General features: G+C 49.4%; 5 protein-coding genes across 5 annotated transcripts; 3 read left to right on the plus strand and 2 right to left on the minus strand.

Moving 5' to 3' along the window:
* Window positions 1–391: 391 nt before the first annotated feature.
* On the minus strand, window positions 392–2,231 carry UBP6 (ubiquitin-specific protease UBP6; the record flags this gene model as incomplete). The annotated part of the gene is made up of 3 exons (XM_046090979.1): window positions 392–453; window positions 516–2,144; window positions 2,216–2,231. 3 exons carry the CDS (start codon window positions 2,229–2,231, stop codon window positions 392–394), a joined length of 1,707 nt encoding a protein of 568 aa, XP_045946954.1.
* A 159-nt stretch (window positions 2,232–2,390) lies between these two features.
* Window positions 2,391–4,044, plus strand: ARC19 (actin-related protein 2/3 complex subunit 4 family protein). Its single transcript, XM_046090980.1, has 4 exons — window positions 2,391–2,516; window positions 2,569–3,021; window positions 3,070–3,114; window positions 3,172–4,044. Exons 1-4 carry the CDS (start codon window positions 2,514–2,516, stop codon window positions 3,178–3,180), a joined length of 510 nt encoding a protein of 169 aa, XP_045946955.1. The 5' UTR covers window positions 2,391–2,513; the 3' UTR covers window positions 3,181–4,044.
* A 738-nt stretch (window positions 4,045–4,782) lies between these two features.
* LDX57_009256 (uncharacterized protein) lies at window positions 4,783–6,218 on the plus strand (the record flags this gene model as incomplete). Its single annotated transcript, XM_046090981.1, has 4 exons — window positions 4,783–5,103; window positions 5,180–5,242; window positions 5,300–5,608; window positions 5,673–6,218. The coding sequence occupies 4 exons, from the start codon at window positions 4,783–4,785 to the stop codon at window positions 6,216–6,218; spliced, it is 1,239 nt and encodes a 412-aa protein (XP_045946956.1).
* A 396-nt stretch (window positions 6,219–6,614) lies between these two features.
* LDX57_009257 (tRNA wybutosine-synthesizing 3 family protein) lies at window positions 6,615–7,928 on the minus strand (the record flags this gene model as incomplete). Its single annotated transcript, XM_046090982.1, has 2 exons — window positions 6,615–7,142; window positions 7,386–7,928. The coding sequence occupies 2 exons, from the start codon at window positions 7,926–7,928 to the stop codon at window positions 6,615–6,617; spliced, it is 1,071 nt and encodes a 356-aa protein (XP_045946957.1).
* Window positions 7,929–8,506: 578 nt separating this feature from the next.
* On the plus strand, window positions 8,507–11,637 carry LDX57_009258 (DUF2461 domain-containing protein; the record flags this gene model as incomplete). The annotated part of the gene is made up of 9 exons (XM_046090983.1): window positions 8,507–8,853; window positions 8,959–9,241; window positions 9,316–9,431; window positions 9,551–9,604; window positions 9,713–9,732; window positions 9,792–9,862; window positions 10,110–10,312; window positions 11,118–11,258; window positions 11,545–11,637. Exons 1-9 carry the CDS (start codon window positions 8,632–8,634, stop codon window positions 11,635–11,637), a joined length of 1,203 nt encoding a protein of 400 aa, XP_045946958.1. The 5' UTR covers window positions 8,507–8,631.
* Window positions 11,638–23,861: the final 12,224 nt, after the last annotated feature.

Here is a 23,861-nt window from a genome sequence, read left to right on the forward strand (position 1 = left end):
AGCGACGCTAAAGACCGCGAAGGGCAACAATGCCGAGGTCCATCGATTATCACGTGATACATACGATAGTCTATGGAAGAGGATACTATTCAGACACGATCATACGGAGTAGTAATTGTGAGAGTGTACAAATCGCTGTTCAAGTCGCATTATGAAATACTAGTACTCGGCAGTAGAACGAGGGGGAAGAAAACCTAAGCTCAGGGCATTCAATCGACAGATTAAGATAATAACGGTCTATCTGACAAGCACGACAGGAAGACGAAGTATCGAATTTCCCCATCCCAAGTCTAGTTGAAAATTTGTCTTAACCATGAGCCATAAGTACATAATCGACGTTAAGTTATAATAGTGACTTTTCAATCGTGAAGCATCGCGTCAAGCATGACTCTTAGTTGGCAGTTGGCAGATCAATTGCGCGATAGAGGCAGATAAGGGCAGAATGAGATTCACCTAAAAGGGAAATTAAATCAGCATGAAGGTCACACGGGTTGAGCAAGATCGGGGCAGCTTACCACCACCAGAGAGTGTTTCAATCTTCTCGGCCTCCACCTCGGTCACCTTTTCGTCATTGAACCACCACCACTTTCCGCTCTCCCCTCCATTGTCCTGCTTCTTCACGTATGCCGTGTAGTGACCACTGTCGGCGCTGGCACCTTGGTGCGTAATGACTCCTCTAAGTTCATAAAGACCCGAGCTGTTGGTTCCCGCCTCCACGGCAGGCTTCGGGCCCAAAAGCTCAGCCAGCTCCTTCTTCGCCGCGAGGCTGGACGCGTTCTTCTCCGCTTCGTAGTCAGCATCGGTTTTGTAGATATCAGTCATTGTTGTGTCTCCATCCTTCTCGGATTTTCCTGCCTCAACGCGTTCTTCGGTTGCCTTCTTCTTCTGCATGGGCTCTATAGAGGCACCCGATTCTTCCTCAGCCTTCTTCTCTTCCTCCATCTTGTGGGCAAGCTTCTGGCGCTTTCGGGCACGCTCAACGTCGACTTCTTCCTTCCGGATCTCGCGCACCTTGTCCCTGATGGGGATGAGCTCTTTCTTAAGCGTCTCGGTGCAGAAGTCAACAGCATCCAGCTCCGCAGGGAATGTCACCTTCCGCATGATCTTCGCCTTCTTCTGGGTCTCGCGCTTCCAGAAGAATCGGACGAAGTGGACGGTCAAATACTTGGGCAGTCGTGCAATGCGAGAGCGCTTGGTGTAGATAGCGTCACGGTCCAGGGTGGGGGAATGCTTTTCAATCTTTTCCTCCAGACCCGCCATTATGCCGTCGGACAAATGATTCGTTTCTTTGCCAATGTGGCAGTCAAGTTTGTAGAAGACATCCGAGCTTTCATTCGGCTGCTCTCCAACATCCTTCGCAGCTTGTTCGTCACACTCTGTAATCGATTCAAATTTGCCAGCCATGTACTTGTCCACGAAGGAGACCTCAGTCGAAGAGTCCCCTTCGCCCTCCTTCAGGACCAGCTTGTTCCGCAGCTGAGTTACGATCTGTGAGTAGGCTTCCTCGGCATCCTGTTGAGCATAGCCGTGTCCATTTCGATCCTTCTGAGCAAATTGGGGAAAGGCGTTTCTCAGGGAGTTGAGGAACATCAGCGGGGGGAACCCTTCTTGAGTCTCGGACATCTGCTTGAACAAGTCTCGCAGAGAGGCTGTGAGGTCCATGGAAGAGCCGAGACCACCCAGACCAAAGCTGCTGAGATCGGAGACACTTGATCCACCTCCAGACGCAGAAGGACGATACCGCTGGAGCTCCTGCTGGAGCTCTGGCACACTTCGCAAAGTCTGCAGGGTAGAGTTCAGATAGCAAGTATTTCCGAGGTTCTGCAAACCAGCAGGGGTAGCTCCCTCCGCCTTTGCAGCCTCGGCTGCGGTCATATCCTCTAGGAATTTGATTGCTTCCTTCGGACGGCCTAAGTCCACGGCACCTTGTTCCCCGGGCGTCCCCATCATCATGAATGTCTGGCCCGGTTTGGCCTTGAGCGAGGATAGCGGGGTATCATTCTTAAGCTGACCTCCTTTCACTAGGATCTTCTGTCTTTCGGGTTCGACACCAGTGAGGGAGTAGAGCTGGTACTTGAGGGTTTCGCCGTTCGAGGCCGGGTCGAGCTCGACCTCATGACGTTTACCTTGGTGCTTAACGATGACTATTGTCCGGACGAGAGAAGCGTTAGGTCGGAGGCAAATCAAGCTTTGGAAGGGGGTCAAACGAGCATACCGGGTATCGACGCCATTCTGATAGATCCTGCGAGTAATCTTTGGATATTAGAACAAGGCTTTCTGATCGGGTTGATGATGAAATGCGGTGCATAAATAATGGCGTTGGCAGTCATCGCTTTCGGGGAGGCGTGGGGCGGGCGGTGCAAACAGAGCAAACACCCACCAACAGGCGACGACATCACGGACCCAGCGGGACATCATCGCTGCCTCCTGAACATTGGATCGAGTCGGAGCTGACAGCATCATCAATTTTCGGAGTTCGGGCACCAGTTCACGGTCGTTGCTGCATCTCCATCATGGTAAGCTATGTTACCTAGCAAATCCGCATCACTCCCAGCTGACAATGTACAGTCTCAATCATTGCGCCCTTATCTTCAATGTGTCCGGTCCTCCCTTACCGCCGCACTTACAGTGTCGAACTTCGCTTCCCAGACCTCCGAACGTCATAACGTACCCGAGATCGAGGCCCAGACCTCCCCGGAACTCATCCTCAATCCCCTCACAGTTTCGCGAAACGAGAACGAGAAGGTCTTTATCGAACCTAGTGTGAACAGTGTCCGTGTCAGCGTTCGGATCAAACAAGCAGATGAGATCGAGCATATCTTGGTCCACAAGTTTACTCGGTTCTTGACGCAGCGTGCTGAATCGTTCTTCATCTTGCGAAGGAAGCCAGTGAAGGGATACGACATCTCATTCTTGATCACGAACTTCCATACGGAACAACTCCTGAAGCACCAATTAGTGGAGTTCATAATCCAGTTCTTGGAGGAAGTGGATAAGGAGATTTCGGAGATGAAGTTATTCGTACGTATGCCATGGCGACTGTTTGTTCCAATGCTGATTATTTTGCAGTTGAACGCTCGTGCTCGATTCGTTGCTGAGTCGTTCTTGACACCGGTAAGATACCCAATGTTCGCTTCAATTAGAGAATCGCAGTCTAACATGGGACTACAGTTTGATTAAGCTGTTTTTCTATGTTACCCGTTCGACCTACAAATATTACATGAACTTTATTATCTTGTCATCCAATAGCGACTATTGTATAGGCGATCTAGGCTGGTTCCAGAGATAGTTCCCCTTACTTGCTTTACGCTGTCTTCCTTAGACACTCATACCTTGGTGCTATAGTGAGGTTGTCCATTGCACCTACTCGATAACAATAAATTCTAGCAGCCACAGGTTGTGTCCGACTTTCAAATGACGTCTCAAACACATGTAGAGGGCTACTTATACCCTACCCAAAGCATCCATGATTCTTGTCTCTCTGGCCAATACCATCGCCACTCTAGCTCCTTGCAACTGAAAATAAAGCCTGCCCTTGATCACGAAATACTGGCAATGGTCTAGGAGGTTCGTGGTGACGGACTCACCTAACATACAACTGCCCAAGCATTGTACTGCATACAAACATTTTCAATGATTGATTGTTTGAACGGGGCCAACGCAAGTGTTCTCAGCTTCCATTGGCTACCAAATCGCAGCTGGTGCGTTTCTACAATAGCACCAATTCTGGCGCATTGACTGTACAATCACCTTGCGCTCTCTGCCTGTGCATCATCACTATCAACTCACCCTCTCGCCCAATCGTTTCAGCTGATTTGTGGTTCTTCTACAGCTGATTTCACTCTCCACTAATTCAGTGAATTTACTCTCACACAGAAGCCCTTGCTCAATGAAGGACCAGTGAATATGAGCATCATCTGGACACTTCCCAAAAATGCTTAGGAGAAATCCTCAGTCTAAGGACTCTTTCACTTTAAAAAGGAACTCCCCTGAGACAAGATCTCTTCCTGTTACTTCCCCTCTGCAATCCCTCAACGCCTGTCAACCCTCCTAATCCTCCATCCCCCCCAAGAAGGAACGAAGGCCAACTCTAGCTCAGATGGCCAACAGGGGATCTGGTATCCCACTCATGGGATATGAGTCCCCGATTCCCTACCCACAGTTTGAACGGCTCAGTCTGGGCGCGTTCAACAGTCCCGTGGCCACTGATTCCAGTCAAATGCAGTCCTCATTTTCCCAAGGCCACCGCTTGACTCGTCATTCTATCGCAAGGCCTGCTTTCAATCGTTCTGCACATTCTGATTTCCATAGAGCTGTGCACTTTGCAGCTGGAGCACTAACTCCTACGCCTACTAATTCGCAGTTTCAGCTTGGCACAGATCCTTTCTCTCCGACACCCTATGATCATTCCAGATCAAGAGTCCCCCAGACTGCATATCCTATGACGAGCCGTACCCAAAATGCCCCCCTACACTATTTGCTTAGAGAGGACATCGAAGCCCCTCCGCGCGGACCTCAACGCCTCTCAGAAGTAGATAGGAGCCTCGAAACAGTTGCTTTACCCAGCGAAATGCCGCTTGGAAGCTATGTACATCTCAGAGAACCGCCTCAGTGGGGTGTAATCAAGATATCAAACGTTAGCTATACCTTCACCAGTCCGAGAGGCGCTTTGCTAACTAAGCGAAGATTCCATATTCTATCACCAAGCAGGAAATCGTGCAGTTCGTTGGCAGACAGGCGCGTCTCCTTTCGTCGGACAAGGGTTGTCCGATTCACATAATTATGGAGCGCTCTACTGCGAAGACTATGGACTGCTACGTTGAGTTTGAATCTACCACAAATGCCGAGGAAACAGTCAATCGGATAAACCGGATCTATGAAACTGGTCGTCCTCCACGTCTGGGTAATCGGCACGTGGATGTCGAATTGAGCAACCAAGACGCTTTGCTGAAAGATCTTTTTCCACGGGCCAAGTGTGTCGTGTGGGAAAATGGACTTCCTATTGCCATGTCCAACACCGACCCCTGTTCCACTGGCTTTGCTGGTTTTCTCACTAGCGAGGAAATTGTTGGTGCCATCAGGCACGCAGAGATTCCGCACCGTGTAAGTCTTCCTTGTTCAATGTTGACCTATTCAGCATCGTGAGACGCAAGCTGATGTCTTGGCCTGCTTGTATCAGTCGCCATTCTGTGCAAAGTGTCCCCAACGTACCTATGAGTCCACAGTCAGTACGCTCTACAAGGTGAGCTAGAAGTCTTCTTTGATTTTGAGCAGTGGACAATCCTTACAAAACTTCTAGTTCCCGTGGTACGCGATTAAACTGTACACTGTTCATGAACGCAACCAGCTTTTTGAATTGATCAACCGCCACATTCTTTCGCTTGTTTCAAGGATGAAAAGAGCCAACACCATCGGACTTGACAATAGACTGTTACGAGAACTTCTCTATGCCGGTCTGAATTGCCCAGCGTTCAATGAACGCCAAAAGTATACCCTTTGCATCAATTCTGAAGACATGTCGGAAATTGTCCGATTTCCTGAAGCCGGAAAATGGCACCCCTTTGATTCCCTGGTCAGGATTCCGTTCTTCAGCAGCATGACAAATCTCGTATGTTCCTCTCCGGGTTTCACTTCATTCTATCTGGGGCTCTACTAACTGAATCTTCATTTAGTATTACTCACAGTTGATTTCAAGGGGCACGCTTCCCGACGAAGAGGTGCCAGGATTACCAAACAATTTTCCCTTCGCCAACGTGGACTTGTATTCCCAGGCCCCCTATGGCCCAATCTGGTTCGAATGGGAAGCAGAGACCGCAAAAGATATGCCATGGGAAGATGCAGTCCGGCAAGAGATGATAATCTTGTGCAACCTTGTCCTCAGTGGCTGGGTGGCCCGTGAGAAAGAGCAAGTCTTTGCAAGTAAAGCTGAACAACCCTCTTCCTTGGACAATCGTGCTGCTCAAATGTACGAGTCTCTTCATTCTACCAGCACCTCCCAATCTAGCGCTCTCACCGATTCTACATCGAGAGTGGATGTCTTCGTCACCCCCACTCGTCGTGCTAGCATGGCTGCGAATAACGACAGTCCTTTTGCCAATTCCGCGTCTTGGAATCAGAGATTTCTTCTGAACCCTTCTGCGAAAGCTAGAGGCGGTTTCCAAGGCCATCGGATCACTCAATCGACCCCAACTTGCCTCCCTTCTTCCGAGCAGAAGTAGGAGTTCGGGCTTTACGAATTTCCTTGATGTCCATTTCTCTTAATGTTTTTGCTTTTTGACACACGTACAGAATCTTGTGCCGAGACTATTATGCGCTTGTTCATTGGATCGAAGTTCACACTGCACAGATTACCCATGACCTGAACGATATCACGTCTTGGATGAATTTAGGAAAGTCATACAGAGAAGGAACTTGGATTCCTGGCTATCTCTAGCGTTCTTTACCTTATCCCAGGCAGTTTACACGAACAGTGACTATCATCGAGCATATCATAAGCAAGCATCCTCTTATCTTCTTTCGCAGCGTTCTTTTTCTGTGCATATTTTCCTCCTCTTTGCTGGTTCAATAGTTCAGCTCAATGCAATTCATTCCATTCATGATTAGATCCTTTCTCGTTAACTCATATCTACATTCTCTTGAGGACTGTCTTGCTCCTCCTTCTTTTTCTGCTCTTCAAGCTGCTTCTTCCTCAACAACCCTTCAGCCCTCTTCCTCTCCCTCCTCGTCTCCGAATCCTCCCAATCAGCAGACCCCTTCGCCTTGCCTTTCGTCTTCGCACCGCGCGAATGACCCGCCGCACACAAGTCCAGCATACCCGAGCGGAACCGCTCCTTCCGCTCCGTATTGATCTCGAATCGCTCATTGGACATCGCCACCAACATCTGCAGGTATTCTTCTGTCACAAGACTCCGAATGACGGGCTCCTCGTCCGCGTGGTCATCGTCGTCGGTGCTCTCTTCGCAGTACCCGATTACCGACTCCAGTGATAGACCGGCCGAGCGCACAGCGACAATCGGACTCGGGCCGTCTTCGGCATCCAGACAACGTAGACTTTGCAGGCCGCTTTCGCGGAAGCCAGATGCTGATGCGGCAGATAGAACGGGGTGCGCGTGGTGGAGTGTAGCTGCCATTATATGCAAAATCTAGATTGTGACAAAGGTGTTAGTGTATAGGCAAATGCACGGATATCCCGAGGTATAGAACTATAAGGAATTTAGGGTGGGATGATTCGCAGCGATGTTAAGTGCACCATCCAAGGGTGCAGAAAGTAAGGGCAAAGGATGGTAAGAGATGAAACCATGCGAACCAAAAGTTTGGCCCACAAATAACCCAGAGGTTTTCAGGCAGACACAAGGAAGGAAAAGCGAAGGTCATGTGGCACGTACCATAGGCTCGAAATGGAAGCGCACCAGGCGCGGGGCTCGGCCTTGTTTGTCCATCCCCGGAGGCTTTCCATCGCCAGGCACCATCCCAAACAGTTCACACAACGATTTGGTAGTTCCTTCCTGGGCTGGCTTTGTTTCCGAATCGCCAGGTTCAGATTGAGATCCAGACCCAGGGGCTCCATACTCCTTCAAAGATTCGTGGGATACGAACAGCCATTTCCCGGCTCCTTTGCCCCCCGAGGGAACGAACTGTCTTTGTGGTTCGTTTGAAGATCCGTCCTGTCCAGGAAGAGCTTGCTGCTGTGGTTGGGCTTTGCTCTTTCTTCCCTCCAGGAACACGCTGATTCGTCCAGCGCAGCTACTGGTCGTTACCAGGCCTGGTAGGGCGTTCACGTCGCGGATGAGATCGCGGATGCCCTCGTCGACGGAGCCCTTGGGCGACAGATCTGTATACTCAGCATCTGGGATGGAGAGTTCTGCAAGGATTTTGCTCTTGCGGGACAGAAAGGTTTCTGGTATCGTGTCTTTTTCACTTTCGCTCATTTCTCTCGTTGCTATTGCTCTATTTTTGGGAGTGCCTTATTAATAGAGTCGAAAGAAATATCAAGCTATCAAAGAGGAAGAGATCCAGTCTTTCCTTGTGGCTTCGGAAAGGAAGCTTGTCGATGCAGAGACTGACAAGTATTCTTTAGAGGGCCGATTCGGCGGATGAAAAATCCTTGTTTCAAACGAAGCGGAACTCGAGACCACAAAGACCTAACGGATAATGCTCCAATCATCCACGGGTGATCAGACAGTCTTCAGCAGCTATACAAAGGGAATGGGACAAAGAAAGGCCCGCATTGATCATGTCCCGCAAATCCTTCTCGAACCACGACGTCTTCTGCCGAGCGGACGCACTAAGTTTAGCGGTGCGGAAGCAAAGAACTCGCCCGCTTTTTCCACGCGAAAAACGCCCCAGAAGTTACCAGCCTCCTGGTCGCTTCCCGGTCCCTTTGTCCGTCTGAAAGTCTATCAGGCCGCTAACGACCCGTAAGCCGGTCAAGGAACTTTACGAACAAGCCACGGCAACGCCTCTTATACGACATTACGTCCTCCCAACCTTTCGTTCATACAACTAATCGCATTTCAGTCAGCGTAGCTATCTGTACTTGCTCCAACCGTGTCCTAGACATCTGAACCTTTCCCCCTTTCTCTGCTAGACTGCCAGAGGAGATACTAAGGGTCTTCCAACTTTCCCTTTGCCATGCCTCGTCGATCGTCTCGGGCCGCTCCCGCGTCGGCGCCAGCTCCAGCGCCGGCACCAAAAAGGCGCGCGTCTGGAAGGCTATCCGCAGACTCCAAAAATGATCCCAAAAGGCAAAAGTCCGGGGATACCACGACCAAGAAGCCCGTGAAGGCTACCGCCAAGACGAGCAAGTATTTCCAAGATGATCCAGAGGAATCGGAGAACGCCACGCCCACGGCTGTAAGTTTTTTTGCTCTCAAAATTTCACCTGCTTACACCCCTCATCCCTCGATTCGGAATGAGAGGCAGCCGCAACTAACAACGCCGATGTCGGCAACTCACCAGGGGAGTCTCAAAACATCGAAAAGCGCAAAGAGCAGAAAAGGAAGCGCCAAATCTCGGAAAGACGATTCAGGCGAAGACAGCGGAAGCGACACAGTGTCAAAAGACAAGCAGCTGTGGAGAGAAGGAGTCACGACTGGCCTCGGGCCTGGAAAGGAAGTCTTCATTAAGAAGCCCAAGGCCAAGGATCCAGGAAACATCCCATATGAAGATCATACTCTGCATCCCAATACCTTCGAATTTCTGGAGACTTTGTCAGAGAACAATGAGAGGACCTGGCTCAAAGGTACCTGATTAGCAGTGACCGCCTCGACTTCTTTATGGTATCATATTATGGCTGACCGCCAACCCTTCTGACAGCACACGATGCGGACTATCAGGCTGCAAGAAAAGACTGGGAAAGCTTCGTTGTATCTCTTTCAGAGAAAATCTCAGACGTCGATAGCACAATTCCCGAATTGCCGGCTAAGGACCTGGTAAGTGCTATCAATCTCCAAGTGAACGAATGAAGAGCACAAGAAAAGACGAAGACACAGGATAAGAAAAAACGGTTGAACAAAAACAGAGGGATCTTTATTAACAATATGTGCTCTAGATATTTCGCATTCACAGGGACGTCAGGTTCACCAAAGATCCTACACCTTATAAGGTACGTATGAAGCTCGAGACTCCCACGGCTGAGTGGGAATCCGTCGTACCCGTCCGATTCTAGCTATTGTGGTATTGGGTCGAACGAACTAACCATGACGTCGAACAGCCTTACTTTTCAGCTGCTTGGTAGGTATATACCCGGCACTGAGCAATCATCTCTGTCAGCTAATTTTCTATCTCAAAAGGTCTCGCACAGGTAAAAAGGGCCCTTATGCCTCTTACTATGTCCATTGCCAGCCCGGATCCTGCATCATCGGTAGGTCATTCCTCTTCAAAGAAATGTGATTGTTTCCAAATGACGGGACACTATCTTCACAAACTGTTTGAATTCAACCCGTGTTGCCCATGTGTCATACTTGCGGCCCGTTTTCCAACATTCGGCTGGCGTTCATGCCCGATGTCGGTTTAGACCTCAAAGCAACGACTATGACGTCCAAGCTCTATATCCACCAATTTGTATCAAAAATTGAGCGACATGCTAATGAGGGATTGGTATGTTCTAGGCGCAGGAATGTGGCAGCCAGACGCCGACCAATTGGCGCTTATTCGAGAAGACATCGATCGCAATTCGCACGGGCTGAAGGCCATACTGAACGAGAAGAATATGCGCCGCGAAATCTTTAACGGGGTACCTGATGATGAAGAGGAAGCCTTGAAGGCGTTTCTCGATCAGAACAAAGAGACTGCTCTCAAGATCAAACCTAAGGTAGGTGTATCATTGCCCTATAACCCAGGTGCCATGTCTAGCATCCATCAAGCATTCTATCATCCCCGTATTCACGCATTTGGAATTGGTTCGGTTCGATATTTCCAGGGGAACTGTTGAGGCTTGGTGAGATCAAATGTGACGGCTTTCGGGGGCGTGGGAGGCTGTCGGGCGCATGCCATCACCGTGGGCAACGTATAACCTGCGTTAGCATGACCCTCAGGTCACCATTCACGGTGTTAATTCTTTCTCTGGGGAATATTGAGAGCAAAGGGACCAGAATAACCCTCCGCTCGATGAAAACAAGGGTCGAGTTGGCTTCAGCATGATGATGCCTTGACGCCCGATGGTGTTCTGGCCCGAGCTGTGGCTTGTTGTCTTGCAACCATCAACAGCCACAATTCTGATCATGAATATTCAAGGAAAGAATGCGATGGTCATCTTGAATGGCCCTTGGGCATTCGAAACCATTGTTATTGATGGACATGCGGCCCTGAAGATGTCAACCAAGCGCTCTTGATAGCAACACCGGTCTGCCCAGGTTGGTGCTTGAGCGCGGGTGGCTCCGACAGGCCTACCCGTGTCTGGGTCTGGGTCACAACACCCTTTTCGACCCAAGCCCAACCCCCTGGGACACAGCTAGCACGGGAAAACTGTCTGTTGTCCGGGTGTCCCACTGGGGGCTTTGGTCTCGAAGAGTTTTCGACACCGTCTCATCTGTTTCCATGGTTCAGTTTATGGACTATCCTCGGCGGACCACATCTCTCGTCCAATTACATTGCTGACGTGACCTTTTCCTGCCCAGGGATACGATGTGGACAACGAAAATATCAAATTGCTTCGTCTACGCAATTTCACTATTTGCAAGTCTCTTGCCGACGATGACTTTAGGAGCCCTGACGCACAGGCTAAAATTGCGGCGCTCATTGGTATCGTTGAACCTTTTGTAAGGCCCCCATCCTGTCTATCCTTGCTGTCCCGTCATTTGGCTTTCCCCTCCGCTTGTCCGCGCCTGCGTCTATTGGACCTTAGTGCCCGTATCAGTTACAAGGCCCTTTTTTCCCCTCTCAATCTTTCCCTTTCTAGCCACTTCAGCGGTGTGGCTTCGGGCACAACGATACCCACCGCTAAATCCATCATCAGAGGATGACAGGGGTGTCTTGGAGGGGACAGATGAGGGGATGCGATGAGAAAAGTGTTTCACTGACCAGAGAACAATTATCGCTCAATAGGTTACGTATCTCAACGGCGTCGTCATGCCGGATGCTGTGGATCCGGCGAACAATTCTGAAAACGAATCCTCGGACAACTCTACATCGGAGTAGGAGAATCAATGGAGAATCCGTGATAATGGGTCCTTAATACCTTCAATGGTGATGGTTGTGTTTTATTTCGCGGTGTAGGTGTGTCGAACTTTTTGTTTTTCTTCAGTAGTGTCACCACTTTTCCTGCTCGTTATACGGAGTATTGCTGTGATCTTTCTCTAGATGTGTACCTGCCGTGTTTTCGTTAGATCATTTTCGTTCTGATGTGTTGGACATGACTACTCTTGGCTATGCATGTTTCGCGTCCTTTCTGCGGTCTCGGTGCGAATTTGTAACCATGCCCTTCGAACCAAGATGACTTATGGATCCCAGTTGGGAGACAGAGTCTCTTAGTTCCTTCCTTTCTGTGCTCTGGAGGGATTTGCCGCCTCTGGACTTGGGGGTGTAACTAGGCAATCACGCGTTCTTTCGCATCATTGGCTTGGAGGGCTTGCTGTAGTCATAGCACCGGACGTCCCTTTTTTCTGATTTTTTTCTTTCTCACTTGTCTTTTCTTGCCCGTGCTGAGCTAAGGACATTGATAACTAGTCCCGGGATTTCCCTTCCCTTACCGCCATTTCTCATCCCCCAATAATGGCGGTGATCGTGTCCCATTCCCGGACAACCTTGCCATGATTCCTGAGTCTGAGACCTTCACCATAGTGACGTGCATGTTATGGTCTGCTGTCCGCGCGCCGCAGTCGGCCCGTCGGGCGTGCCGTTAGCTCCACGGCCGCTGCCTATCCACATCTGCAACCGGGCGAATTCGTCCATGGCCCTTGAGGATCCTTACCCCCTCCTCTTCTCCCATTGAACGGAGACGTCTGTCTCTGGTCTGCATACATGCCCAAACAATTCCCCGATGCACGAATTCCTGTCAGAGGTGGAGAAAGCAGAAGAGGAGACGAGAGGGGGGAGGGCAGGCAGGCAGGCAGGCAGGCAAACAGGGGAGGGGAACGAGAGAGAGAGAAAAGATCCTAAAGCCATTGCATCAATCACAAACCATGCTGTCATCGACATAGCCAAGCTGGTTTGCCCCCTCAGCCATCCATCCAACGGCATCCACTCATCCTCGCTCTGGACCTTTTCCTCCTGCTTCTTCAGCGGTGTTCGCTCGATGACACCCGAAGCCCCTCCTCCCCCCTCTTCCATCTTGGACGCAGACAAACAAGTCCCCATGAGGGGAAAGGGCGCGAATTTGGCCTCTAACAGACCGTACATTCTGTAGTCCCCTCCCCTCGAACCCTCTCTCCAGCGAAATGATCACAAGGGGAAAAAATCAAAACGCACAACCGTCCCTCTCCGGCTAGAATCCATGCAAGCCATGAAACTCTGTCTGCGTCAAATGGCCACCGACAATTTGACTCGGTAGTACCCTAGCGGAAACTTTTTTCTCCCTTTTCTCTTTTCCGTTTCTTTTCTTACCTGGTGTCCTGTCTGAGTCTCTCGGCCCCGATCCCATCGTTCAGCGGTAGATAGATAGATAGTTAGTCGGAGTGGGTTGTTACTATAGATGATGGGACGATCTTCACATATTGGTAGTTTATCTATCTTTTCTTTGTTGTGCGTGGTATGGCGTACACCGTACACCGATGTTAGTCTCATTTATTTTCATTTGAATTCCCCTTAGGCCTAAAATAGGAAGATGAGAGGTCAGATTCCGTTCGTTGGGCCGTTCGTTCATTCATGAAATGGACTGATTGGACTGACTGGACTGGACTGGCCTATGGTCCGTGTGTTAAATGCTAAGTCGAAATCTGAATGAACAAGGTTTGCGTCTATGAAAGGATAAAGACAGAATGAAAGAAAAATCACTCCGCACAATCTCTTGTAAGATGAACAGTACAATGTTAGCAGTTAGTATTCTGGCACAATAATGAATGTTCTTTTTTGTGTGTTGGTGCTATACTCCGAAACAATGTCATGTTCTTTTCTATATTTTTTCGGCAACGTCCAACAAACAACTATATATGTACATGATATCACCGACTAAGACGATCATCTCAGTATATAGAATAGGTAGGTCCAGTAAATAGATACCACAGTACAGTAGGTAAACTACCAATACGATGTAGTTCAACTACTGTACTTCGGCCGGTAAAAAAAGGTATTACTATTATTTCTATAAAAACTTTTTTTTTTTTTAAAAAAAAAAAAAAAAAGTAAACGGAAGCAGATCTCCCCCTTAGCACAAGATAGGGTTCCAATAGTCACCGTACATCGCAATTCCTCCAGTGCCCACTCGTAACGGTATCCGGCCGAACTCACCCTACCCAACTAGCACTACCCACTGGACTATTTATTCTGTAGTTTACGGGGTAGGTACTTGTATGTGTAGGTAGGGTTGTCGGTTAGGTAGATATCGGAAGTGAATTGCCGGAAAGGGCGGATTATCTATCTATCTATCTATCTATCTATCGAGCATCTAGGGATCTACTTCGTACAGTATCTTAGCTTAGATGGTGAATTGTTTCAGCCTTCAGCCATCGTATACATTATGTACTTGAATACCGTACATGAATAAACAAACCTGGAAGTAAAGTAACTGCCAGCCGATGTGCTTGCTACCCAGTACATACATACATACATTCACATATGAAGCCGCAGTTCAAAAGTTGACATGTACACGGCGGACCGACAGAGATCGACGAAAATGTTTCAGTTTCAGAGCTCTAATACCAACTAACTCTTCACTCGACTCTGCTAACTAACCTACCCTGCAAAGGCTAGCCCGTACGCCTACAGCACAAGACTTCGCTTGAGACCTACCTACCAGGCCAGTCCAGCCCAGCCCCCTCTCCCCAGTCAGTCGGCAGTCCCCACCCGGTTCTCCCCCTTACAGATGGGGCAGGTGAGGACATCGATCATCGACATCGACATCATCCATAGGGTATCTGTTAGTCCGCCCGACGAGATGCGGGGAATTGATACGTCGATCGGAGAGTGTCCGCTGTACATGTACATACAGTACGTTACGTAGACGCCATAGCGATGGTAGATACTAGATAGGTAGATAGCTAGAAGGTAAAGAACGAGCAATTTCATATGCGGAGGATAACTAAAAGAAACGGAGGATGAAATCAATCACGAGTACGGAGGAAAAGAAGAACTTGAAAAGTTAGTATAAATCAAGATTTTCGATCCGATGATACCTAGGTTCGTGGGTTCGTAGGTAGGTAAGTCTTGCGTGCGATGGGAATCCCCTCCCTTCCCATCCCCTCTTTCTGTGCTATTAGGTTTCCAAAAGGGAAGCCGAAAACAAAACAAAGCAAAAAGAGCCATCGTGATTAGGGGTCGGAAATGAAAGCCCATCGAACGTTTGATGCTCCCCGATTTTCTTTGTTCTTCGTCCCGCGTCAGCGAGCCGAAGCGAGGGTCAATTAGAGTTGCTCAGGCTCCAATTGAACCACTGATTAGCTACCGCAAATGTGGGGATATGAGACTGACAGGGTGCCGTGCCAGAGGAGAGGAGAGGAGAACAAAGACAGAGACAGGAAGAGAAGAAAGGAAGAAAGACATTGGCCTTGCTAGCAAGGACAGTAAGTCAAATCAGCTTAACCGTTCGCCTGTCGAGATAGGTACTCAAGATCGACGGATTATCTGTCTCCCTCGGTCGCCACTTACCATAACCTCAAATGAATTATGAACCCCATCCCCAACGAGAAAAGGGTCAGGCATCCATTCACCATTTTCTCACGTCCGAGCCTAACCATTCAAATCGTCACGCGCCGCGCGAACATGACGGGGGAAGGTACATGTACAACCCGGGTACCTCGTACAGCGTGTCACCCTCATATGCTGGGTCATCACACGGTGGTTCCATGCACAACGTCAGGGTCATGACTCGAAGAGACAGAACAAGGTAGGAGAGGGAGCTTTACCCCGGCATGCCATCGGGGCCGGGCCTGCGCGAGGTGGGAACTCGACCGGTCTGAACAAGGAAGCCGGCAAGGTGATCTGGCAACTGTTTGTCTCTGGTTCTGCCACGTCAGTTAGGGATGATCGCGCTTGCGTGCACACACACACACACACACCTGTAAGCTGTACCCGAGCGAGCCACCGAAGAGAGAGGTTGGTTCAAACTGGTCGGAGTAGATTAGTGAGTTAGCTAGGTCTTTTGGTTCGGTTCTTTTTTTTTTTTTTTTTTTTTCCCTTCCCACCCCTGGTCATGAACCCTCCCCAAGCCAACATCCAACATGCATCGCATCCAATCCGGATCAACCGACCCTGATCAAAGTGATGCAACCCCAAGCAAAATGACGGTACCTTAGTGAACAGTCTTCCGAACGCCTGCGCGCTCATAGGCCGGGGAGGCATCACGTGACCGAACCGGTATGCGGGCGGATCGATGATCACAGACGGCGTTTCTTTTTTCTGCCTGCTCCATCCCGGTCAGCGCTACGCCCACTGGGCTGCCAACCGCTGTGGCTTGGGTTAGTGATGGTGATAACGGGCTGGAGGGGGCGGGCGCTTGCTCGCCTTGCTTACACTTACTCTGTCTAGTAAATGGGGAAAAACGGACTCGGCCGGACCACACACAACGCACACAAGCAGCGATGCACGTTGACCCGGCGCCTCAGGTTGGGCTGCGGGCGGCCATCCGTGGACAAAATTCTCTGCGCCCCGAACCCTGTGCCTAAAGTCCCGTCGTGGACCATGGAACGGGCGCGATCTCACCGGTTCAAAGGACGGCGACTCGACGTTTGGGGCTTGTGGGTGGAGCACGGATTCTGGAGATTCCGGAGACAAGGACGGTCAGTCGGTGGTCTCACGGAGCTGAGGAAGGAAGAAATAAAAAAAAATAAAGAATAAAATCACGAAAAGAAAGACACACACCACCGAAAGAGGAAACAAACCAAAAAAGAAAAAGCCAGAGAGAGTCCACAATCACCTGCGTTGTGGGTTCTGGCGGCAACGGAAAGACGCGGACGGCAATGCATCGAGCCGATTAGTAGGATCGAAAAAAACGTGGCGAGGGAAGGGGGCGAGAAAAATCAAACTAATTTAGAGGACAAGAAAACTAAAAGAAATTAAAAAAAAAGTCATCAGAAGGAAAGCCTAAAAAGGAAAATAAAACAATAAATGGGCAGCTGAGTGAGGTAATCTTACCATCCTTGTAATACGTGGTATTTCAGTTCGGGTCCGGTTTCTTCCCGTATGGTATGGAAAGATTCCTCCAGGATGCTCCCTTCGCCTTAAATCATTCGTGGTATAATAAGTGAGGCTGGCTGTGATTGTCCATCCTGTGAGACACGTAGTGTGAAAAGCACAGAGCGCTTGCAGCAGATATCCTGGTGCATTACGTCGCGCCGATATTCAACCCGTCAAGGGGGAATGGTCTCGATCTTGCTGCCTTGGGTTCTGTGACGAAAGTCCTTTCATCAAGGAACATCCCTTGCTTGGAATGTAGCAGAAAGGAGGGGGCGCCCGTCAAATAGCTAGCTACCTGGAGGATCAACGATGACAGCTGAGGAGAAAGTGAAAAGAGGGGAAAAGGACCTAAGCGTAGACGGTGAAGACTGCTTGGCATGAGGCTCCCAAGTCACGAGGACGTAACTGAGTGATGATCATGGGGATGGCCGATGGACAAGAATAAGCGAGACAACAGGAAATCATGAATTATCGGTGAAAGGATGCGCTAGGCCGACGAGGCCGGTCAAAGGAAGGTCAAGGAGGGGGAACAGGCCCCCCGGACTTGGACGTCAGCAATCCTGGATGAGAAATTAGTATGGTTAGGGAGGTTGTACCGTTGTACGTGATGAGGATTCTGATAGCATGCCACACTACACTTCATGCATAAGATCGGCGGGAGTCGGGGCGGCCCGTCGTGGACATGTCCAGGAGACGATTAGCGAGCGAGGATGCGGTGGTTGCCCAAACATCCTTGACAAGCTGCACCTGCGTCCGAATCACAACTCTATCCTTGCCCGTTTGCGACCGTGGATTTCCGAAGTTATTTCGATTGCTGAGTGTGACAGTCGAATTGCCAACAGGGTTTCCACTTTTTCCCATTGATTTCATCTCTTTCATCCCTCTACATGGGGCGGAATTCGTTTAGAGCGACCAATTGTTTCTCATCCAACCCCGTATTCTGTCCAAGGCACCACGCGATACGGGAACAACACTAAGTTCAATCCAAACATTGAGACAAGGAAACACGATGGTCGAGCAATAAAGGATTATTTTTTTTATTGATTCCTCAATTTTTGCCCCCAGACCACCCGAGTCACACGATGTCAGTCATCCACCATCCCCCCGTTACATGGTCAATACAAAAGACGAACTACTGCAAAGCTACCTCTCTAACGGCGACCCCCTCACGATACCTAATTGCCCGAACGGAAAAATGAGACAGACCATGATGGAGGGGTGGAGAACGGAGAAACCAGAGAACTTCTCCTCTCCCCTTTTGCAGGCGCTCTTTGACGAATGTGATTAGGTTGCAGGAGCGTGAACTTGTTTCTCACCTGTGGGTGTCGGGATGATGGCTGTGACGGGCTGGCAGCAAATCGCCATTGCTTGCTGCCTCGTCGAAACTTCCACTAGGCCGAACCCATGAAGGACTAGATTCCCATGTGCCAGTGGATGGGCTTGTCAGACGGAGTACACCCTACACAGTCAGTTAGTACTCCGTCAGGGTAGTGGCTATTACGCACTCGACAGGGATCTTAGCCAGGTTCACAACCGCTTGATTGGCAGCCATGTCAGCAGACCCCGCAAACGATTCCGGGTTCTTGGACTCTGGTCAAATTACTGTCCGACAGACGTTGGCGGTCCCTTCTCATTGCTCTTCGTCTTCGCTCGAGACCTTGGGCCAAGGTGCGCTAATGCAACTTACCTTGAATGTGCCCCGATCGCACCGGGTGCCGTCCCAGGGCTGTAGCACCGGGAAACCTAAGGCCCTCCATTGAGGTTGCCTCCCGCCCCTCTTACTTGATTATTCTGAGTTTTGATTTCTTTCTTCTGAGGAACCAAAGGAAAAAGAAAAGAAAGTTGTCCTTTATGGATGTGAGGTGGCGGATACTGAACGTTATTCGGCTACGGAGTCCGTGTATGCGTATGTATATGGTTGTCCGTGTCTGGCGTGACGCCTAACGGAACGTCTACCACAGCGACTTATTACAAGGATTATGCGCATGGGACCCTTCAGTCACAATTGTACGGTGTAAAACAATTGAAATGCTTGAGATTCGAGACAGAATCAGTCACAGCCGGAGCTCGGACCTTTACAAAGAGAATGATCAAGCAAATCAAAAATACAGCACCATCTAGGTACACACAGTATCTACCGAGTGATATCCCGAGATGCTGACTCCGTACGGTACAGCATCGAAACATCTGTGTCTGCCTGGCTTCAGCTGAACTTCTCCCCCACCATGACGATAAGCGCCCTTTGACTAAGACCGGTTGGGGATTTGGCTTGCTCACCGCCTAATTCCCATCCTTCCCCCCCACCGAATGCCCTAAGGACCTACCGGACAGACTAGCAGTCTTAGCATCCACTCACAACCCACCGAATTAGCAACTCCTCCATCGCCACTTTAATTCGAAGTGCAAAGTGTGGATGGCCCCAGAAGCTGACCTCTTCAGACCTTCCACATCCAGCACTGCTATTCTCCCAGTTCCATGGAACAATTGATTGACGGGCCCGCTGATCCAATAAACACCCTCGACAGAGAGAGTGTTACGGCTGCGCGCGGTGTACCGTCGGAACCGAGTATCCACCGAAGGGGGGGAAGAGGGAGAAACCTGGTACAGGGAAGTCACAGCCTCTGAGCCTAGTAGCCTACCTACTCCGCCTCACCGTTCTTGAAACCTGAACCGACTCCATGGATGTACAGGAAATGGCACCAATCAACTGCCGTGCGACTACGGTTCGGAGCGCTCCTTTCCCTGCTGGACCTAACCCGGATGGAATCCTCACGCTCCAATGGGAGTCGGTCGCGGCTGTCGCTTAACTTTCTGGACCTGACTTGCATCGTCATCCACTTTTGCTTCCATCCTGAACGAGGTAATTTGCGGGGTCTTTACATTTTCACCTTTCTTGTTTCCGTTTCGCCCGTTCAATTCCTTCCCTCCCACCATCTCCTAGGTAGCATTGCATTTTTTTTTTTTTTCTCTTCTATCCTCTCCGTACTCCGTGTAGTTCACCAGAATCATCTCCAACCATCATCGCTCTCTTATAGTCTCCGTTAATTTACAGGGGGCTTGAGCTCCATTTTATAACCCTACCTAATGTAAGGGCGGGAGGAGCGATGGGAAAATTCATCTCTCCACCCGTGTTGCTACCCGCGAATGAAAATCCCCTTTGCTCGATCCGCGGACTCCGGTGACGACATTGTTTCGTGATTTAACTACTGTATCTACTGTACACTGTAGTGGTGCGTGTGCATGTATGTACATGCATACTTATCGTTGTCGCCTACGGAGTACATACTTGTACCTAACTACTCTACGTACATAAGTCGGGTCAAGTCAGACACTTCCGCGGGGAGAAAGAGACTAACCACACTACACTACTGCAATGGGTTTATTCGGCGTTGAGCATACATAACAAGGAGGAGGAATTAGATCAGGATAGGAAAGTTATGGACCCGATCACTTGATGTGGCTGTGGGTATATCGGTAATCGCGTCAATTTCTCCCCTAGATTCGGAAATGCAGTTGCTGTAGAAGTACATAATCTACATACAAATATACCTATAGTAGCTAGTAGCTAGTAGGTAGGTAGCATTCCGATCGGAATCAACATGCCGATTTGACCGTTCGGCCGGATGATTCCAAGCCTCGTAGGGTAGGCAGGCAGGCAGGCACGCAGGTATGTTGTCCCTACTTAGTACTATCTGGTTGCAGGATCCGTCTTCCTACCAATTATAGATTGCGAAGAATGTTCCCTCGGAAAAAGGACTTCCTGGATCCCCTCCGCGGGGATAGAAGCTGCATTTCTCCCCGTTGAAACAAAACCACTGCCTTTCGGGGTTAGTTAGTTGGTTTGGCGGGCAGCTCTATCTATCTAGTTAATTATGTGCAGGATGCGGAAATCCGGATCTATCCCTTTCCGTTGGATATCTACGTACCTAGGTAGGTAGGTAGGTAGGTAGGTAGGTAGGTAGGTAGGTAGGTAGGTAGGTAGGTAGGTATTTGGAATATACCTACATACATACTGTGGACCACACTCACTCTCTCTCTGTCTCTATCTTAATCAAAGCCCGAATCAAATCCCTGCCATACAGAGTGCCACAGTCAAGTTCCTCGAGATTCGGCCAAGTACAGTTCTGTGTAAGTAGCCTGGATATGCAAACAGTACCTACCTAGTAGACTAGGATCAGAAACATTCCTTCCTTGGAACCTAGTTGGTGCTTTTGACTTCCGCCCTGAATTACAGTATTGTACAATTGACCCAAGGAGCGGGAGGCACAGCACAGCACAGGGAGCGGGAAGGGGAAAAATAAAAAGGTACGGACGGGCCCAGCATGCCGTGGGCCGCCCTTGCAGCTCTGCTGGCGGACTGGGCCGTTCGCCGCAGAAACCCCGATTTTTGTTGTCGAGATGCAAGGAGATTGAGGAGCATGATGCATTTTCTAGCAGGGAGCTGGAAGTGGTAATTGGTAACTAGTCAGTTAGTCGTCGGGGAGGAGATGAATTGAATTGATTTGGATTGGATTGGATTGGATTGAAGGGGGAGGGGCGTGCATTACTCCCGTAGTTACCTACGTAGTTAGTGATTATTGCAGGTTGATGAATGGATGTACTTGGTGGAATTAATATTGAGAAAATTGAGAATAAAGGATAAAAATGAGTTCCAAATAAGAGGTAAAACCAACGCAAAGCAAACATCCAGAATGTCGCTGTTTGTCTCCTCCCATTCTTGTTTATACTTCTCCTCGGGGACCATCTGACAGGATAGTCTTGCCGTCCAATTGCACGATACTGTCCGTTCGATCATAACTTGGCTAACACTGGAGCCGCTGCATGCACGCGGGAGCTACTGCGCGACGCACGTATTCTACCTGTACTGTACAAGATAGGAACTGGGATCTACCTTGGAAACCGGCCCTTTTTAAGAAAGCGGGAGGAGATCAGGGATCAGGTGGTTGGAAGTGCGGATGAACAAAGCAAGGGACCTAGGACCTAGGTCGAGGGCAAGTCCTCGCATGCTCGGATCAAAGGAAGATACGTACTCATACCGATGAATGTGCCCTGCAGATAGGGCTGGACTTGGCTGGTTGGCATTGCAGTATTATGATCTCGTTCCCTTTCCTTTTCTTGGCTCGTCATCGGATCAAGGATAGGGAAATGCAAGGAGTACCAAGGAAGTACCCTACTCCAGGCAAGCATGAGCAAGCAAACGCCAGATAGTGCATCGAGGATCAATCAGAATAAATTAGGTCGATAATCAATTTTTCTTTCCCGCTTCGTGAAGAATTCCCAGCCGGGTTGAAACGCCCCGGAGTACGAAGTAGGTTGGTTGAATGAGACAAAGGCCACATGCGTTCCTCCCGACGTCCGGTACACTAAGAGAATCATTCCATGGTTCAGATGGCCGCTCACTTGCATGGATGATGGAGCAAGCCCCAAGGTGTAATAACTAGTTTGTCTGACCGAAGGCACAAAGTCGGGATACACTAATATTTTCAAATCAGACGAAGGATTTTCGGTCTGCCCTTGTCTCCATTGGCCGAGTTAATTCTTTGGTACCCTTAAATCCTAGCGCGAGTCCTAGCTAAAGACACGAGACCGGTATATTCTAGAAACGGGTAGGACAAAGGACACGGACTACGGAGTCAGAAAATGAGTGGGACTTAAATTGGGGGCTGGGTCGTTCAATAATAACGATAATAATCATTTCCCCATGATGCTCGATTGTAATTTCGTCCCTTTGTTTGCCTTCTGCTTGATTGTGCCCGGCGCGTGGAGGAATTCTCATCCTGTCAGCCGGTGGTAAGGCCTATGCGGTTCCTTATCGACTGGACGATTCTAATGCGAGGGGCCAGAAATGATGAAGCTGGAGCGGAAGGCGGAAGCGGAAGATGATGAATAATCTTCTGCAGCTGCAATCAACTGTACCTAATCCTAATCAGATAGTAGGTACAGTACGGAGCATGCGTGTCTAGTCGAGGTAAAAGTAGGGCTTTAATCACTTCGTTTTTGGCCATCCACGGCCCGTCAGCCCCTCTTCCTTCTTAGGACTCGGGCATTACCCGGGTGGACCCCAGGGGTCGCTTCTCCCCGAACAGAACCTTGGTTCACCACCATGGCACGGAGACGGAGTTGCCAACGAGGCATGCGATTGGTATCGCGCGTATTCTGTTGTACCCAATCATTGGGGAATTCCACGTTGCCGCGTTTCTTATTTATTGTTGTTATTATTTTCTTTTAAATTAATTCGGTCTTTCTGGGCGTCTGGATCTCTCCTTCTCTTTCTTTCCCGAGGTCAATAACAACAGACTTGCAGGAGTGGTGATTCATGCATAGTAATCATTAGAATCACACGGGATATGTACGGGCGACTCGAATAGGTAGTAAGTAGGTCGAATGGTACCTTAAAGTACCACTCTGGACGCACAGTGACCTGCAGCTATGAAGGCGGTTCGTACACATATTACAGGGCTATTTATCCTAAGAAATGAAAATAACATCCTTCCGATGCACGAAGCTCCTCTTGAAAGTCTGCCCCAGCCCTCCCTAGTCATGCAGGTGCTATCTAGGTACCAGGCCAAAGCACCGTCTGTCGGTCTAGGAGCTGAAACCGGGTTAGTTGGTTAGTCGATGTTGTTCTGCCCTGGTCAGATGAGACATCCCCCGTACCCTGTTGGATTTTGCCTGCCTCGGCTTTTTGATCTGTTCGGTCTATGCCGTTTGTTTGTTTTGGACGGGGTTTGGTTTTAATTGATAATATTTCTTGTGCAATGACTCAATGCTATGCATAGAAACGGAGACTGAGGTCTGCTCTATACGGAGTACGGAGTAGGTGTACAGTACTGGTTTGCCTAATTCCTAGTCCCTACCCTCAGCGGGGACCGGAAATGGCTTGTAATATCAGTGCGCATTGATGTATCGGTATATTACTGACTATTATGGTTACTTGTGTGATACTGTTGCTTGAGAATATGATGACGGAGGGATTGGGGATAATCAATTAATCATACTTCCCAGGGATTGACAGCTGCAGTCCAAGAGACGAAAAACCAACCCCCAATCGAAGGCACCAACTGTGTGCCCGGCAGACTGACAGGGAATGATAC

Source organism: Aspergillus melleus, assembly GCF_016097325.1.
Source record: "Aspergillus melleus strain CBS 546.65 chromosome Unknown contig5, whole genome shotgun sequence".
Taxonomy (NCBI): domain Eukaryota; kingdom Fungi; phylum Ascomycota; class Eurotiomycetes; order Eurotiales; family Aspergillaceae; genus Aspergillus; species Aspergillus melleus.